The following is a 19,328-nucleotide window of genomic DNA, read 5'->3' on the forward strand; positions in this document are numbered from 1 at the left end:
AGGGAAGGAGGAAAGGACCCAGGGGAGGTGATGGACAGGTGAAAAGAGGTAAAAGGTCAAAGTGGAGAATAGAAGGGCAGGGAGGGTGGAGGAAAATCATTTTTTTACTGGAAGGAGAAATTGATATTCATGCCATCAAGTTGAAGTCTACCCAAATAGAAAATAAGGTGTTGCTCCTCCACCCTGAGGGTGGACTCATCTTGGACAAGAGGAGGCCATGGAACAATATGTCAGAATGGGAATAGGAATGGGAATAGGTAGCACTCACATTGACAGTGATGAAATGCTTTGAAAGGTTGATCATGACTAGATTGAACTCTTGCCTCAGTAAGGACCTGGTCCCATTGCAATTTGCCTACTGCCACAAAAGGTCAAGGCAGACGCAATCTCAATAGCTCTACACACGGCTTTAGACCAGGGGTCCCCAACCTTTTTTACACTGCAGACCGGTTTAATATTGACAATATTCTTGCGGACTGGCCGACCGGGGGGTGGGGGGGGATAGGGTTGCCAATGGACAAGAGTAGCAGTCAAATACGCTGTGTTTACCCCAAGAAAGACTACTATGACCATGAAGCCTTGCGCGGGTACCTATGTGCGCATGCGTGTATGTGCCGATTTTTTTCTACACATCATTTTTGGCAATTCTGTTCAGTGAAACTACACTCTACATACATTATTTCTACTTTATATAGGCGGTGTATTTATCATATCATTCCTGATTTTACTATATCTTGGTGTTATTTTAGGTTTTATATAACACAGCGCATGAATATAGTGATAAGTCAATTACAAGTCACTTATAAATCAATAGCATCATAACATTTTAAGTACCGTTTGGATATTAAACACACAGTACATATTTTCCCTGTATGAACATATAAAATCATTGCAACACACCAATATTGCTCAATCAGTGGGAGCCCTGGGCTTGTTTCCCTGCAACCAGACGGTGCCATCGAGGGGTGATGGGAGACAGCGATACTCGAAGGGGGTTCCTTATGTCCAGTCTATTCCGCAATTTAGTTTTCACCGCATTCATGACAGAAAAGTCCGCTTCGCAGAGATATGTTGGAAATGGAAGCAACGTTTTCAGTGATTTCGTGGCTATCTCAGGATATTTAGCCTTGACTTTGATCCGGAATGCTGGCAGAGACGTTATGTCAAACATACTTTTCAGCCCGCCGTCATCTGCAAGCTCGAGGAGTTGATCTTTTTCCCCACACTGACAGGGATGGCGTGTGGGTAATGACCTCGCGTGCGGTCAAGTTCAACAGTGGGCGTGACAGGGAATGAGGAAAGGTGCAGCTGACTCACATCGCCAAATCATATCATTTCCTCGTGGCCTGGTAGCACATGCTTTGCAGCCCGGTGGTTGGGGACCGCTGCTTTAGACCACCTGGACAACATAAACATCTACGTCAGGATGCTGTCCATCGACTATACCATCTTTCCCACAATCCTGAATGACAAGTTGCAGAACCTGGGCTCTGTACCTCCCTCTGCAATTGGATCCTCGACTTCCTAACCAGAAGACCACAGTCTGTGCGGATTGGTGATAACATATTCTCCTCGCTGACGATCAACACTGGCACACCTCAGGGGTGGGTGCTTAGCCCACTGCTCTATTCTCTATATACACATGGCTGCGTGGCTAGGCATAGCTCAAATACCATCTATACAACCATTGTTGGTAAAATCTCAAGCGGTGACGACAGGGCATACAGGAGTGAGATATGCCAACTAGTGGAATGGTGCCACAGCAACAATCTGACACTCAATGTCAGTAGGACGAAAGAGCTGATTGTGGACTTCAGAAAGAGTAAGATGAAGGAAAACATACCAATCCTCATAGAAGGATCAGAGGTGGAGAGAGTGAGCAGCTTCAAGTTCCTGGATATCAAGATCTCTAAGGATCTAACCTGGTACCAACATGTCGATGCAGTTATAAAGAAGGCAAGACAGCAGCTATACTTTATTAGGAGTTTGTAGAGATTTGGCATGTCAACAAATACACTCAAAAACTTCTATAGTTGTACTGTGAAGAGCATTCTGACAGGCTGCATCACTGTCTGGCATGGAGGGGCTGCTGCACAGGACCGAAAGAAGCTGCAAAAGGTTGTAAACCTGGTCAGCTCCCTGTTGGGCACTAGCTTACAGAATATCCAGGACATCTTCAGGGAGCGGTGTCTCAGACAGGCAGCATCCATTATTAAGGCCCTCCAGCACCCAGGGCATGCCTTTCCTCACCACTACCATCAGGTAGGAGGTATAGAAGCCTGAAGACACACACTCAGCGATTCAGGAACAGCTTCTTCCCCTCTGCCATCTGATTCCTAAATGGACATTGAACCCTGGACACTACCTTTTAAAAAAAAAAATACTGTATTTCTGTTTTTTCCACATTTTTTACTCTATTCAAAAAACTGTAATTGATTTACTTATTTATTATTTTTTTCTCTCTTCTATCTTATGTATTGCATTGAACTGCTGCTGCTAAGTTAATAAATTTCACATCACATGCCAGTGATAATAAACCCTATTCTGATTTTGATTCAGATTCTGAATTAAAATGTTTGGCCAACAGAAAGTTCCACTTTTGGTGGATGGACCAGGGGTACTTGACAAAGCGGTCCCCCAAAATACGATGAGTCTCAGCAAAGCAGAGGAGGGTTCATTGTGGGGCACTAGGCACAATAGACGACTCCAACAAATTCACTGGTCAAGTGCTGTCTTCAGTGCAAGCCCTATTTGGGGCTTTGAATAGAATTGGTGTATGGGTAGTTGTAGCACATTGGTTTCTTGAAGGGATAAGTACCAGGAGGTAGATTAGTGGGTAAGGACAAGGAAATCGTGGAGAGAGCAAACCCTATTGATAGCAGGGGGTGGGGAGGGGGAGGTAATGATATGGTGGTAGCATCTCTTTGGAGGTGGTGGTGGAAGTTGTGGAGAATGATGTGTTGTATGCAGAGGCTCATGAGGTAGTAGGCAAGGAAGACTGGGTGAGTGCTTAAGGTTAGTGTTGAGTTGGGAGAGCAGCAGCCTGAACCAACCTATATAACTATGAGAAGGGAAAGGAGGTCCTGGGCACACAAGGCCCAACAGTTCCTTTGAGTTCCAATTTCAAAGCCATTTTTCACCAACATCACCAAGATCTTTACCTACAGCTCTTCAGCCTGCTACTTATTTCTTCCAGCCACAATAGAAACAGATGCTACAAGTCATGGGATTTATGGAACTGCCTTGTAAAATCACACACCTAACTTCTGCATTTCACATGAAGCTCCCACCTGCCTGTCCACCTATCCAAACCATGATTGTTGAAATGGTGTTACATACAAACGCAACATGAATAAATTCCTTGTCCACCTTTGTGAGACACTCCGATTCAGACTTGAATGTACAGTATATACCCACAGATTCAGAATATGCTTCTTCCCTATACCAGATTTCTGAACGATGCACAAACACTACCTCAATACTCCATTATTTGCAATATTTGTTCATTTTATATAGTAACTTTATGTCATTGCACTATACTGCTGCTTCTAAACAACACATTTCATGTTTATACAAGACAGTAATAATAACCCTGATTCTACTTTTGCTTTGTACAGATTAGCTGCCTCTTTTCCCGCTGTTGTTTTTCATTTGTGGTCTCCTGAAACTATGGAAGATGAATACAAATCTTTTTCTATCAAAATAATAGCTCTTTGACCTTTGGATTTTAAAATGAAGCGAACAAGCAGAGGACTTACCAATGGAGCCCAATAGGTGTACAGGGCACCAAGTCGCAGATCTGGTACAAACTGGGAACATGCCAATAGCAGGAAGTACAGATTGAAGAAATACTTAAATTGATTAAATAATACCTATAACAAAGAGGAAACAGACCATAAGTTCCAAGTTAAAGAATCAAACAGGAAATGAAAATGAGTCCATTTGAAAGCATAGGACTTTTAGGAAACTGAATTTAAGGAGCAGATATGGTTAATTCTTGCAATTCCCCATTGTACCAGACTCTCATAAAATAGAGTTTTCTATAGTACAGTTTGCATTACTGCAAGCACTGAACTTGATTGAGCTGTAACTGGAATACTTGGCAGATACTCCTTTGGACACAAACTTAAAACTGGATATAAACTACATTTGAAATCATGGTGATTTTCAGAGATGAAAATATTCCAGTTTCTACCTAAACAGAAATGTAACATCTTTCAGGCAACACACACAAAATGCTGGAGGAACCCAGCAGGCCAGGCAGCATCCATGGTAAAAAAAAACAAGTCGATGTTCTGGGCCGAGACCCTTTGGCAGACATCTCTGCCCGAAACATCAACTGTGCTTTTTCCCCATGGGTGCTGCCTAGCCTGCTGAGTTCTTCTAGAATTTTGTGTGTGTTGCTTGGATTTCCAACATCTGCAGATTTCCTGTTATATGTGACATCTTTCATTGAACTGGGGGGGGGGGGTGGGAAAAATCGGCATTGTAATAGAACACATGTAAATCAGTTTCTTGTGTAAAATTAAATATTTTGTAGTTACAGTCTTTTCAAATGTTTTTCCTTGTGACTTTGCATCTTTAATAATTTTACCATGGAGTTTCCTTGAAGGACAGTAAACAAGCACAAAGAGCGGACATAAGCCATGGTCATTAATTCATTTTCAGAGCATGGTCCATTTTGTTCGCCATGTGTGGGTTCCACCCAGGCTTTTAAAAAATAATGGCAGAATGTGGGAATTCGATTTGTGCTTAATATAGCTTTTGCTTATAACTCCGTTTCATTTTTAAACACTAATTTGGAACAAACTGAGCAGGTAAAATGATCACGAATTAGCAGATGCTTTCAGGTACAATGAAGCACGGTAGCTTGGGAATGTTCCCCAAACAACAAAGGCTTACTTTTTACTGAAGAGATCAAGAACTGGTCATTTGCACAGCAGTAGTTTATTTAAAATTAGCTTATACTTGTATGCAGTGCGTGCGTAAAATAAAAATCAATTTATAATGCTCCAGTAGTTATTTGGAAAAATAAGTAAATGACTATCTTAATTTTGGGAGGCACATTTGTTGCCTTACAGATGCAAATACCCAGGTTTGATCCCAACCTCCAATGTTATCTGTAATGACATCCCAAAGATGAGCTGCTTAGTTAATTGATCACTGTAAATTGCCTGTAGCATGCACGAGAATCTAGAGAGGATTGATGTGAACATGGGAAAAGTAAAATAAAAATTAAATTAGTGCAAAAGGGTATTTGATCGTCAGCACAGTCTCAGTGGGCCAATTGGTTGCTGCTGTGCTCTATGACTACATTCGTTCAATTCACATGGTTTACCCTTGTTTCTTTGTACCTTTACTCTTCTCCTCCCTTGTATGCCTTGTTATTAGGGAAAGGTTCTATAGGAATTAGTAATATTGGAGTATCTAGGATACTGTTACTCCATTCATTTCCTTCAAAACCTACTCCTGAAACAGTGTACAGAAACTGCAAAAATCACAGTAACCCATTAAGAGTCCTCAACAGTATCTCCCATATCTTCAAACTGTGACACTTAAAGGTTAACAGACAAATAAAATTACCATTATCTTCAAGTTCCCCTCCATGTCCTACACCACCCTGAGCTATAGATATAAAACTCCCACTTCCCCAGGTGCAAGGATAGAATCCATCTGTAAAATTAGTTGTAGAGGCATATACAATGTCAATGTTCAGAATTAGATTGGAGACATAAATGCAGGAAAAGAAGTGAAAAGGAAATGGGTTGTTAAGAAGAACTATGGCACCTTGTTTGCACAGAACATGCACACTGACCAAGACAAGTTGCCTTATATGGCCTGTTTCTAATTTTTAAATTCCCGACAATTCTATGACAATCATCTGAATAATTATTATACAGATAAAATCTACACATTTCCTCGGCAGGTAAAGGGAATTGAAGGAAACAAAGAAGGTTTTTTAAAGTTCTTTCAACCACTTATTAATGAATAACCCAAGGTGATATCTGGAACGAAGTCAGGGACGGGCTTAAACAAGGTGTATGGAAAAATGTGTTATCTTAACACCAGATTAGAAAAAAAAAGTGCTTCTTCCTGATGTAAACTAAAACTATTTAGTAAGATACATTTTTGAAAGCATTTAATTGTCTGCTGCATAAAATATAATTAATACAAATTTTCACATACATGCTTAAAATAGTTTTGCTAGGTAGTTCTTTGAATGTTCTTTCAGAACTTATTTCATTACATACCCCTGGAAGAAAGGTAACGATGTTGTATTTCTGATTATTGATTATATTTTTTGGATATTTCTGTTCTCTTTTTTCTGGATGTCCAAGCCACACTGTGCGAGGTTTGAAATCTCTTCCTCTACAGCACCAACCACAACATCTTTAGGAAAGAAATATATATTTAGAACATGCATTCATTTAAAAAAAAATGAAGTAACAAGGTATATACAAATGTGAAGTTGTTGCTTCATTTTAAATGACAGAAATTATATTTTTATTCACACTCCAGTCAAAGTTTAAAAAAATTACTGCAAGTGAATTATAAATCAAATTGTTGCACTCTATTAAAATCAGCATTATTGGTAGCATTTCTACTAAATAAATAAGCAAGGTCTCAGGGATGTCTTTGGGTATATTTATTAGATATGAGGCCTAAAGCAAATTGTTTTGCATTTCTTATTCATTTTCTCAGGCAAGACGAACAGTTCCAAGCTTAAACTTTACATTCAAGTGCATTATATAGCCAATTGCTGCTTTCTGAATCATTCACATATGCACTAATTATAAAAGACATGTTACTTATGCATCATAAGCTAAAAGTAAACGTATTCCAAATGACAAACAGATTGTCTGATAAGGACCCTTACATCAATTCTGAAAATAAATAAAATTCATAATGTTGTCTCTATAGTGAGCGTAACAATCTGCATCAACTGAAGGAACAGCAGGGAATCTTGTGTACTGTCTAACTTTCATCCCCCAAACTATCTCAAAATTAATTTATAAGTTATTTTATTGTTGCTTTTGGGACACTCTTGGCATTTCGTACAGCCTACAGTTCAATGTGATTTGCTAGAAATAAATTTATATTAAGAGAGATACCTTGGTAAAACTTTCAGAGGAAGTCCTGAATTTCTATCAGGATGCACCAGCAGTTAATCTTAGTGTATTGACAGGGATCCAAGAGAACAATGCAGAGCTGTAGGTATCTCACCTCATTGATATTGGATAGACATATGACAGGCAGGTGAACTTTACCAACAAACAAGTTATTGCCTTAGTTAGGATAGAAGTTTTGTTGACATAATACAAACTTCTTGTTACTCAAGTTTGCTTGGTTGAACTCTGTTGAGACAGCCAATTACAGTCACATATTCACTTATATAAGGCCTATGTCCCCAAGCAAATGGCATTTGCACTTATTAAACAAATAGTTTAATATTAAACTGCGGAACAATTTAGTTTACTTCACACTCAAGAAGTATTCTGCGTATTACAGTCTCATATCTGGCTGATTGGAAAGAATAGTGTTCTGGCAAAATTTTAAATAAATGTTCTCATTGACAAATCTCCGAGTAATTTATGACTGACAAAACTCCACCCTTTGAAATTCTCAGATGCATTAATACTGAGTGTAAAAAAACTCGTTTCTTTGTTGCACAACTGGAGCCAGATCACCCTCACTGTAGCCTGCTGCCAGCACTCATCCCGGTTTCTCATGTACTGTACCTGCATTCACTTTTTGTATTTGTGCGTGTTTGACTGAGCTGCAGACAGCCCAGGATTTTGGTGATAGGTCCTAGGTGGCAGATCCTGAGATCTCATCCCCAAATTGCCCTGGTGAGGTTTTATCATGGCCCTTTGAATATTTTATTTCAATATCTCTGATTATCAGATTTAAATAATTCAGTAAACTATTCTAAGAGCTGGAAATTAATTAAGTCATTATGATTCAACAAAAAAGGTAAAGACAAATCATTTATTTCTACTTAGCTTTTCAGTCAACACTGATTACTCCATTCAATGGCTCCACTATACAGTCATCATGATATACAACTGAGTGGCCAGATGCCATGAACGTCAAGCCTCTCAGCTCAGTTCTTCACCCATGACCTTAAGTGTCTAGTCCAGCTCCATAAAGAAAGTCAAATGAGCTGCTATCTGACCTTCAGTCCATTTCTGTATTTTTTGTCACACTGCACAAAAGTCAGGAATGAACTGGTGCATGCTCTGCAGTCACTTGAGAATTCTCAGTAGTTCCCCCCACTGAAGACCAGTGTGATGTGACCCATAATGCTGCTAGGTATCCTAGCAGTAGGAAATATTATTTGCTTTAATTCAGCTTCTGAGTGTAATGTGGATAAGGGTTTGAGTACACGTAAAGAAAAATGTTTGATATTGTGCCTGTGTATTCAGAAGTCATATTGATTCCCCACACACAAAATGCTGGAGGAACTCAGCGGGCCAGGCAACATCTAGGAAAAGAGTACAGTTGGCGTTTCGATCTGAAACGCTCTAGCAGGACTGGAGAAAAAGCTGAGGTGTAGATTTAAAGGGTTATGGGGAGGGGAGAGAGAAAGACCAGGTGATAGGTGAAACCTGGAGAGAGGAGGATGAAGTAAAGAGCTGGGCAGTTGATTGGTGAAAGAGACAGAAGGCCATGGAAAAAAGTAAAGGGGGGAGGAGCACCAGAGGGAAGAGATAGGTAGGCAAGGAGATCAGGTGAGAGGGGGAAAAGGGGAAAGGAAATAGTGAAGGGGGTGGGGGGCATTACTGGAAGTTTGAGAAAGTTTGAGGTGCTCAGCGAAGCAGTCTTCCAAGCTATGCCATGTCTCACCAATATACAGAAGGCCATTCCGGGAGCACCAGACAAGGTATACGACCCCAACAGACTCACAGGTGAAGTGTCGCCTCACCTGGAAGGACTGTTTAGGGCCCTCAATGCTAGTGAGGGTGTAGGGGCAGGGGTAGCACTTGTTCCATTTGCAAAGACAAGTGCCAGGAGGGAGTTCAGTGGGGAGGGACGAATGAACAAGGGAACTGTGTAGGGAGCGATCCCTGCAGAAAGCAGGAACACTTCAGTTAAGATACCAAATAGAGAGCATTGTTCCAGCAAACAGCTGGTGGTATCAGAATTACCTGGATCAATGATTGCTAGCATTTGCAACAAATAATGCTTAAAAATAACAAGAGTTACATCTTGTAAAGTCTATAAGGATACAAGTTAAAAGAAAGATTTCAAAGTTGTCAATCTATGAGAGCAAGGAACAATCTGCCAGCAGAAGTGGTGAACACAGGTACAATTTCAACATGTAAGAGAAATTTGGATAAAAATATGGATAGGAGGGGTATGGAGGGCCAGGTGCAGGATGGTGGGACTAAACAGATGAATAGTTCAGCACGGACTAGAAGGGCCAAAGCACCTGATTCTGTGCTGTAGTGCCTATGACACTATGTTGATCTGGTGAGGTACATTTAGAAAAATCATTGCAGGATGTGCAGGTGTTTCTACATTAGCAGCCATGTCAGGCAGTGCTGAAGCACATTTGTTGCAAATACTGAGAGAAGTGTGGAACTCTCACTGCAAATAATAAAGGCTACTTGTTAATTTTGAACACAAGAGATTCTACAGATGCCAGAAGTCCAGAGCAATACACACAAAACACTGGAGAACTCAGCAAGCAGCATCTATGGGAAAGAACAAGGAGTCAACATTTCAGGCCAAGACCCTTCATCAGGACCCGTTGACTCTATTCATTTCCTTAGTCGCTGCCTGACCTGTTGAATTCCTGAAGCGTTTTATGCATTACAAGTTAATTTTGATTCTGATAAGCTTTATTAAGCAAAATCATGAAAGGGAAAGGTATAAGCAATGTATAAAGTTGGATCCCAGATCAGTCCCAATAAGGTTTAAGTGGCTAAATACCCTCCCTGGATCTGTTCCTCTACTTTTGATTAGCTTGTAGGGCACAGTCTAATATACAAACCTGAAGATTCCACAAACATTTCAACATCATAAATGGGTTGAGAGAGAGCTAAAGATACAATAAAAAGCACCAAAACTTTAAACTGGTTATATCGTATTGCAAGTAACAAGTATAAAATGCTAAAAATATCCAATAAGTCAGGTGGCATCTATGGAGAGAGGAAATGAATTAACGATTTCAGTCACAACTCCATCAGATGGAAGGACTTCCTGCAATCTGAACCATGGGCCATTTCAGTACTTGAGATGAATTCAAGTTGCTGGATTCTTGGGGAATACCTTTGTTCTAACAAGTCTTCAGCTTGTCTGATTAAGTCTATTTCTCTCTCTCCCCAAGGATGCAACTTAGGCTTTTAGGTATGTTCCGCATTCTAAATTTAAATTTCAGATGTCTAATTTCAGATGTTTCGAATTGCCTTCCACAGTCCTCATGAATGTTACCCTCCATTTCTTGTCCTTTACAACATACAAAAAGTTTGAAACCAACTTATTTTGTGTTCCTGTACGTAAACAATTTGCCAGGTCTCTGTCCATGATTAACAATGCCTTCATAATAGTTTATTTTCTTGCAGCACCTACGTCATTCCCAGTTAGATTTTCTGCTAACTAATTTCCTTTTGGGTCTATTTCTACTCCATTTTGTTTTGAAAAATCCAAGGAGCTGTGCATCAGAGGATCATAAGACATAGGAGCAGAATTAGGTCATTCGGCCCATATGGACACTGCTCCACCATTCTATCACGGCAGATTTATTATCCTTCTCAACCCCATTCTCCGGCCTTCTCCCCGTAACCTTTGACGCCCTGACTAATCAAGAACCTATCAACCTCTGCTTTAAATATACTCAATAACTTGCCCTCCACAGTCATCCATGCCAATGAATTTCACAGATTCACCACCTTCTGGCTAAAGAAATACCTCCACATTTCTGTTATAAATGGAAGTCCCTCTATTGTGAAGTTGTGCATCTGGTCCAAGAGTAACCCACTATAGGAAACATCTTCTCCAATCCACTGAGATCAATGATAACCCCCCTCATTCTTCTAAACTCTGAAGTACAGGTTCAGAGTCATCAAATCCTCTGCATATGTTAACCCTTTCATTCATGGAATCATTCTCGAGGACCTTCTCTGGACCCTACAAATGCCAGCACATCTTTTCTTCAATAAGGGGCCCAAAACTGTTCAGTACTCGAAGTTCAGTCATACCAATGCCTTACAAAGCCCTGGCGTTTCATCTTTGTCCTTATGTTGTGGTCCTCTCAAAATGAATGCTAACATTGCATTTGACTTCCTTATCACCTGCAAGTTAACCTTTGGAGAATCTTGCACAAGGATTACCAAGACCATTTGCACCTCCAGTTTTTGGAGTTTTCCCCATTTAGCAAATAGTTTACGCCTTTATTCCTTCTACAAATGTGCATTACCACACACTTCCCTGCACTATATTCCATCTGCCACCTCTTTGCCAATTCTCCCAAGTCCTTCTGCAGACTCTCTGCTTCAACACTATCTGCCCCTCCACCTATCTTTGTACCGTCTGAACATTTGGCCATATAGCCATCAATTCCATTCACTGACATATAACATGAAAAGAAGCGGTCCCAAAACCGATCTATAAAGAATACCACTAAATTAGTGGCAACCAACATGAAAAGGCCCCTTTACTCCCCTCTTTGTCTCCAGCAAGTCACTCAATCTTCTATCCATGCTGGCATCTTTCCTATAATACCATGGGCTCCTATGTTATTAAGCAGTCTCATGTGCGCCACTTTGTCATTAGGCTTCTGAAAATCCAAGAAAACATCATCCACCGACTCTCCTTTGTCTATCATGCATGTTATTTCCTCAAAGAATTCTGATTTGTCAGGCAAGATTTTCCCTTAAGGAAACCATGGTGACTTTTGCCTATTTTGTCATGTGCCTCGAAGTACTCCGAAATCTCAATAATGGACTCCAACATCTTTCCAACCACTGAAGGCTGGCTAATTGGCCAATAATTTTCTTTCTACTGCCTCCCTCCTTTCTTAAAGAGTGGAATGACATCTGCAATTTCCCAGTCCTCCTGAACCATTACAGAATATTGTGATTCTAGAAATATCATTACTAATTCCTCCACAATCACTTCAGCTACTTCTTTCAAAATCTGGTGGTGTATTCCATCTGGTCCAAGTGACTTATCTACCTTCAGACCTTTCAGCTTACGAAGCACCTTCTCCTTAGTAAAGGCACCTACACTTCCTTTTGCCCTCTGATGCTCTTGAATTTCTGTCATACTGCTAGCGTCTTCCACAGTGAAGACTGAAGCAAAATACTTATTCACTTTGTCTGCCATTTCTTTGTCCCCTGTTACTACCTCTCCAGCATCCTTTTCCAGAGGTCCAATATCTACTCTTGCCTCTCTTTTTACTCTTTATAAGACTAAAAACTTTTTGTATCCTATTATATTATTGGCTATTTTACTTTCATGTTTCATCTTCTCTCTCCGTATGTTTTTTTTTATTTGCCATGTTGGTTTTCGGAAGCTTCTCAATCCTCTAAATTCCCACTAATGTTTGCTATATTATATGCCTTCTCTTTTACTTTTATGCTGGCTTTGACTTTCATTGTCAATCATGGTTGCCTCATCCTGCCTTTAGAATATTTCCTTATCTTTGGGATGTATCTATCCTGCGCCTTCCAAACGGCCATCAGAAACTCCAGCCTTTGCTGTTCTGTATTCATCCCAGTTAGAGTCCCCTTCCAATCAATTTTGGTCAGCTCCTTTCTCATGCCTCTGTAATTCCCTTTACTCCACTAAAATACTGGCACATCTGACTTCACTGTACCTTCCTCCCTCTCAAACTGCAGGGTGAATTCTATCATATTATAATCACTGTCTCCTAATAGTTCTTTTACCTTAAGCTCACTAATCAAATCCAGTTCATGGCACAACACCCAACCAGAATTGCCTTTTCCCTAGTGGGTTCACCCAAACGCTGCTCTAAAAAGCCACCTTGTAGACATTCTACAAATTCCCTCTGTTGGGATCCAGCACCAACCTAATTTTCCCAATCTACCTGCATATTGAAATCCACTATGACTATCACAACATTGCCCTTTTTACCTGCCTTTTCTATCTTCTATTGTAATTTACATCCCAAATCTTGGCTACTGTTCAGAAGCCTATATGTAACATCCATGAGGGTCTTATTACCCTTGCAGTGTCTTAACTCTACCTACAAGGATTCTACATCTTCTGATCCTATGTCAGCTCTTTCTAACCAACAGAACTACCCCATTCCCTCTGTCTATTTGCCTGTCCCTTTGATACAAGGGGATCTTTTGATGTTAAACTCCCAACTATGATCTTCTATCAGTGATGCCCACAACATCATACCTGCCAATCTCTAACTGTACTACATGCTTATCTACCTTATTCCATATACTGCATACATTCAAATAATACCTTCAGTTCTGTATTCATTACCCTTTTCAATTTTGCCCCCCATGTTACACTTCAACTCATCCTACTGACTGCAATTTTGCCTTGGCATCTGCCTGTCATTCCTCACATTCACACTGTACAATGCATCAACTCATATACTCAGGGGTCAAATTGCATCCTTCTGTAAGCTAGTTATCTTTTGATAAATATCTTATATAAAATGATGCCATTTGACCCATTGGGAGGCATGCAGCTCCCAGAAAGAAAATTTTCTTTTTCTCTCTCTCTCTCTCTCTTCCTCTCCATCTCTCTCATATCCACACACACACCCTCATCAACTCCTTTGATTGCCTTGGCCTGTAACCTCTGCTAAATGGTAATCAAAAGCTGCCAATTAATACATATCAGGAAAGTGAGTGAAAAATTGAACCACCCAACAAAGTCTCCCCTGAACTCTGAGAGAATGTGGAAATTCTGCATGGACAGGCATTTGAGATGAGAATCAAATGCAGGTCCTTGGACAGAGGTGCCAACAGCAGTTACTGCTGCCCCACTGCATCACCCAATAATACATTATGTTCCAAAATAATCCAACATCATAGAAAAAACATCATATACTCTTCAAGAATACTAGCATTTAATTAAGTTGTCAATAATATGGAAAAGTCCTATAGATCAACTTGCAAAATTCCTTTTCCACAACTATTTTCTATCATTCCATAGTGATGAAAGCTCTGAAATTCCATTCTAAATAGAGAACTGTGAATGTAAAATGTTACTTTGTAACGAATGGAAATTATTGAGTCTTTAATGGAAAATTTCTTCGGAACTGACCCTCAGTTAACTCCTCCGACTTTACTTGTTGACGTGTGAACGTTTTTAGTGTCAATAGTTGTAACAGTGACAAGGTTATGCGTGGACCAAATCTATGTACAGAACTTTTAAAATGCAAAGAGTCTTTTATTGAAAGTAAGCAAACTCTAACCTTTTCAAGAACAAGCACTTGTCAAATTTCACTATTTTGTTTCTTGTATTCACTCCAGTTTGATTGAAATTCCTTCCTAAAACCACATTTATCCCCACTCATTTGCTCATACCCATCTTAATCTCTACTCCCGATTACTTTGTTCAAAAAAAAATAGTATTTCTGTGGCGTGTCGAATGCCCGCTGTCCAAAAGCAGGTTCTAAAACTCCATCAGTATGCCACAGCAATTTAAATTTCAATAGAGGCCAAAATGAACCAATTATAATTGCGTGCATGGTAAAAAGGTGCTCTCTCTAACGGTGCAGTGTTCTCTAATTTACTGATACGGAGAAAACTGCTAATAACATCCGTCAAAAATACTAATTTTTTTTACTGTAAAGATCAAACTAACAGTATTTCCCGCATTCGACTCTAATGTGCGGAATCCGCATTCTGAAAGTTGACATGATTATCAAAGTGGGCATTCTTAAAGCTGATATTGATGAGCATTCTTTAAAAGCTGGAATGCGTATTGAAAGCAAATACCTTGCAGAATATTCTGGTTACTGACACGTGTAAAATTTGGCATGTTTATTTCAATGAAGCTGAATAATGCGATTTACAAGAAACTGTTGCTGCTATTCAATTTATTTCAAGATGTGAGTGTTTAATTGCACACATCCCAGCTTTTGCCTGAGGACTGAGTTCTGCGTGTGTTATTTACCAGAAAAAAGACATGAGGAGCACAATATTCACGTTTCTAGGTGCGCAAGTTGCACTTGGCCCCTCCCTAAAGTAGGCAAGCATGACACCAGCATTTGATCATCAGAGAAGGGTGTCATCTCATTTTCCTTTCTTTAGACTGAGCCTACAGATCAATAGACAGATCATTTTCTTACTGGAATACAATACTTTTATCCAAGCATCCAAAAATACAGTATATTCGATTGTCTGTCTGGGAAAACATATTTTAATCCGTCTCACTTGTTGGCGATGTCGGGAAATCCTATCGCCTTCCCACAATCGCCGAGTAAATCCTAAAGCAGGAAAGACAGACAACCCTCCCCTTTTCCTCGTCACCGTTCGTAAGGAGAGACAACTCCTGAACTCAGATTCCCTCTTTTATTAAAACAAATGTACACACAACAGAAATATCCGTTTCCCGATTCCTCCGCGCTACATCCCTTCCCACAAGCTAAGCACTCGTACAGTGTTTCCTGGCTAATGGGAGCGCCTCTTATTTACTTACCAATAAATAGCCCATCGGATACAGTACCTCTCCGTCTGTCCGGCCCTCTCTCCCTCCCTCCCTCAGACACCTGTCACCGCGGGGGCACAGGGGAAGCGAACCCGCGGATCAGAGCTCCAGGCGAACAGCAACAAGGTCTATCTTAAATACCACACTACTGCAGTCACCAAACCAACGCTTCAATTAAAAAAAAGCGAGAAATAACCCGCAGCCCCCACATCCTGGTTAATGATAGTACTGCCTGTCGTCCATCTAAGGACAAGGCAATCGCAGACAGCTATTCAAGCTTTCGTGTGCTGTGGTGTATTCTTTGTCTCTTACCCGCTCCTCTGTTTGGAATCATGCATTTTCTTATGGCGGACCGGCTGCAGCGGGATACTATCCGACATGTTTCCTGGCTTCTCTCCTTCTGAAATTGGGTGGTGCGATCTGCTCTCTACCCAGCAGCCTCTTTTTCTCTCTCGTTGTTTATCAGTCTGTTAGATCTGCCTGCGAGGGTCAAAGGTGCAATATGGGCACAGTCACGGCAACGGTTTGAAGGTGTTTTATTGATACGAGAGACAATCAACACAAAGCCGGATCTGCCACGCGTAGCTTAGATGTAATAATACTTACAACTGCATAAAAATTCACAATTCTTTCTCCATTACCTGCACCGGAGGAAATGAACTGTTTCAGGAACTTGGTTCTTCTAATACTAATAATAGCGAAAGCCCGTATCTCAGTTAAATCCAATCCGTTCCAGGGAAGGTTGGTATGTGCTTCCAAACAAACATGTTTTAAATACCAGTCAGAACAGGGAGTACTCCTTGACTGCGTCCCGACCTTGTTCAGGCCACGGTCTTTTGATTGAAAACAGACACATTTTTATATTGCCTTGCTTGGTGAGGCTTAGCTCCACAATATATGACGAAATTTATTCGCTTCAAGATTGTTTAGATTTAAACAATCCCTCGTTCAAGGTGAAATTTCAGATGAGACATTAGACTGAGTTGATACAAAAAACATGTTTAGCACTACTCTTTAAAAATTCACTAGTGGGACAGCCAACAAAATTGAAAAGGATATCAAACACAGTAGCTTAATTAAAGAATTGTTTTTAAAATAAACTTTCCTTCAGCTTTCAAATATATTTGCAACATGTCAGGTTCATTAATCATAAACATCATCCCACAATTCACAAGTGTTAGCAGTTTTGAAAACAATGAAATGAAGGTATTTTAATTTGAAACGGGTTCTTGTTCAGATTTTGAAAACACGAATATACACACTTGTCACAAGGAATGCATTGTTTACAGTGCTCTTTAATCAATTAATGATCAGGAGTGAAAATAAGACTGGTGGTGCCTTGAAAGGCACACTAGAGTTTACAATGAGGAGTGAAGTGATTTCTTTTATTTGTGAAAGGCATAAACAGTTCCCACTTAAAAGTAGCTAGCACAGCTGGAAGCATTTTTGTTGCCATATCCCAGGTTTGCATGTTTATACACATTTGAAGTTAACAGTAAAAACCAATTTACCATAGTTTTTTAAAAAAGTTATATTTTAAAATGTACATACAGACATATGCAAGTCCTTTGTTAGGACTCATTTGCTGATGCAACTTTAGACTGATCCAAACACAAACACACATAAGTTTACTTTTAGATTAAAAAAACAATTTAGATATGGTCTTTTACTTGAGATTCAGTCATCCAATTCTGAAGTGATTTTGAGATGCTTAATAGTTCTGAGATGCTTTATCATTTTCAGGTGCTGAACAAATTTGAGATGTTTATTGGTTCGGCAGGTTCACAGTAGCTTACCAGAAAAGATGCTTCTTCTGCAATTAGATAATTTAGTAGGGTGCAACTAAATTCAAAGGCTATGACTGATGTTGATTCACCAATTTGAAAATATAAATGATTAAGTACAGTGTATTACAAATAATATTAGAATGACAAACTTTTAAACCCTATGCTTCTACATTATAAAGTTATACACACCAATAAATATAATTCCCTACAATTCCAGTAATTACAAGCTTAAAGATTAGGCTTTCACTTTATGATCAAGACTTGTTTATTGTTTGAGAGAGGAGGGAGGGGGCGGTTAAATATCTTTGTGATTCATTGTATAAATGCAAGTCTTCCTTTCATATATAAAAAAAAATGTCAAATATCTATTCCAAGTGGGAGACAAGATGATCCTCCAGGGTGACTTCAATACAGCGATGGGAAGGGTTGCTGCCCTCTGGCAAGGTGTGGTTGGACTGTGGCCTTGTCAAAGTGAACACTGTTTCAGAGGGACAAGCTCTAGTGGTCAGTCTATGCAATGGCTCCTATTATTTTATAATCAACCAAGTTAAAGGCCACAAAGCTGCTCACCCCAAACACGAGAGGTGCTTATAGTTGAATGACTGACAACTGTCCAATCCATCTTTATTTCCATCTACCTTGCCCCAAAATATCTGTGTCAATGGAGCACTGCCGCAGTAAGATTAATATACAAGCTTTCAAAGACAAGTTTTCTTAGGCAGCATTTCACTGTAAACTCCCAGTCTGCAGGAACTGCAAAGCCTTCACAGATTATGGGCTTCCATAATGAACAGTCTCAGCTTCTCTGCTAAAAATAATCATAAATAATTTGATGAGAATAGCACAGAGATTGAGGAGATAATCAACAATATACACAATGCACTCTTGGATTAGAAGTATCGTTTTTATTCAATGGAAAGGAATATATACTTGAAGGTTCAGATCCAGGAAGAAACAAAGAACAGTAGTTGGAGGGAGCTTAGGAGACTCGGCAAGACACAGTGACAAGTATGGTTCTTCAACACCGTAAAAGCCACCCAAATCAGGAATGGCCATTTTGCCAACAATATTTGTTTTACACAAGATGCCGAGTTAAACTAATCCCTCCATCTCTTGTAAATTCAGGTGCTTATCTAAAAGCCTCTTAATCACTATTACATCTTTTTCCACTACCACCTTAAGCAGTCCGATCCATGTACCTAGCACTCTCTAAACATTACAGGCATGAACTCTAAAACAAAGGTGGTCCAAAATGCCATTCCATGAGCATTTGGAAACATTTCTTTGCAAATACAGCATTCGAAAAGGCCTACTACGATATTCAGAAAAATTGTAGACACAGCAGAAATTTTCTGCCATTTGGAAAGTTCCTGTGGTGTGGAAGTTGAGGGTCAATATGACCTTGGTCTCTATAGAGAAAACAAGTTCAGCTCAAGATCGTTACTGAAAATTGTCCTGCAGAAGGTCATGTATGTTGGTGATCATTGATGTTCACTGGAGAGGTTCAAAGGACATGCCACCTCTGAATACCCCCTATAAATGTTTCCCCGCTCCTGTTCACTGATCTAACACCCAACCAAAGTGGCCAGTCATGGCCATAATGATGCCTCCAGTAAGACAGGCACCCATTTAATGAGTATCTCAATACCTAAATATTGGATGAAATATTCAACGTTCTCAGCAGCATAATCTGCATGGACATTGGAAGATGTTTGAACACTGGGCAGTGAAGGCCAGTTAGACCTTAGATTACTTGAGATTTGGGTGACTTTACCTCTTTAAAGAGAAAAGCAGAGAATCTAGTACTAGTAAGACTGTTTAATATCTATCGTGGCAAAACTAATAAGGAGCCATTTATATGGTCTAGTGGACATAACACATCATTTGATAGATACA

The 19,328-nt window shown here is 39.8% G+C and overlaps 1 protein-coding gene across 3 annotated transcripts in view; it reads right to left on the reverse strand.

Annotated features, from left to right (window-relative positions):
* Positions 1-16,411, reverse strand: part of LOC134342850 (probable phospholipid-transporting ATPase IIA) — a 174,575-nt gene extending 158,164 nt beyond the window's left edge. For all 3 annotated transcript variants that reach the window (XR_010017124.1, XR_010017123.1, XM_063041479.1), the window contains exons 1-4: positions 16,287-16,411; positions 15,958-16,125; positions 6,252-6,390; positions 3,759-3,872 (exon numbers count right to left, since the gene is read on the reverse strand). Coding sequence is in view for 1 of the 3 variants with exons in the window: in XM_063041479.1 (XP_062897549.1) it covers positions 3,759-3,872; positions 6,252-6,390; positions 15,958-16,025 (321 nt within the window). In the remaining 2 variants the exon portion in view is untranslated. The remainder of the gene's footprint in view (positions 1-3,758; positions 3,873-6,251; positions 6,391-15,957; positions 16,126-16,286) is intronic.
* Between the last annotated feature and the right edge of the window lie 2,917 nt (positions 16,412-19,328).

This window comes from Mobula hypostoma, chromosome 2 (genome assembly GCF_963921235.1).
Source record: "Mobula hypostoma chromosome 2, sMobHyp1.1, whole genome shotgun sequence".
Classification (NCBI taxonomy): domain Eukaryota; kingdom Metazoa; phylum Chordata; class Chondrichthyes; order Myliobatiformes; family Myliobatidae; genus Mobula; species Mobula hypostoma.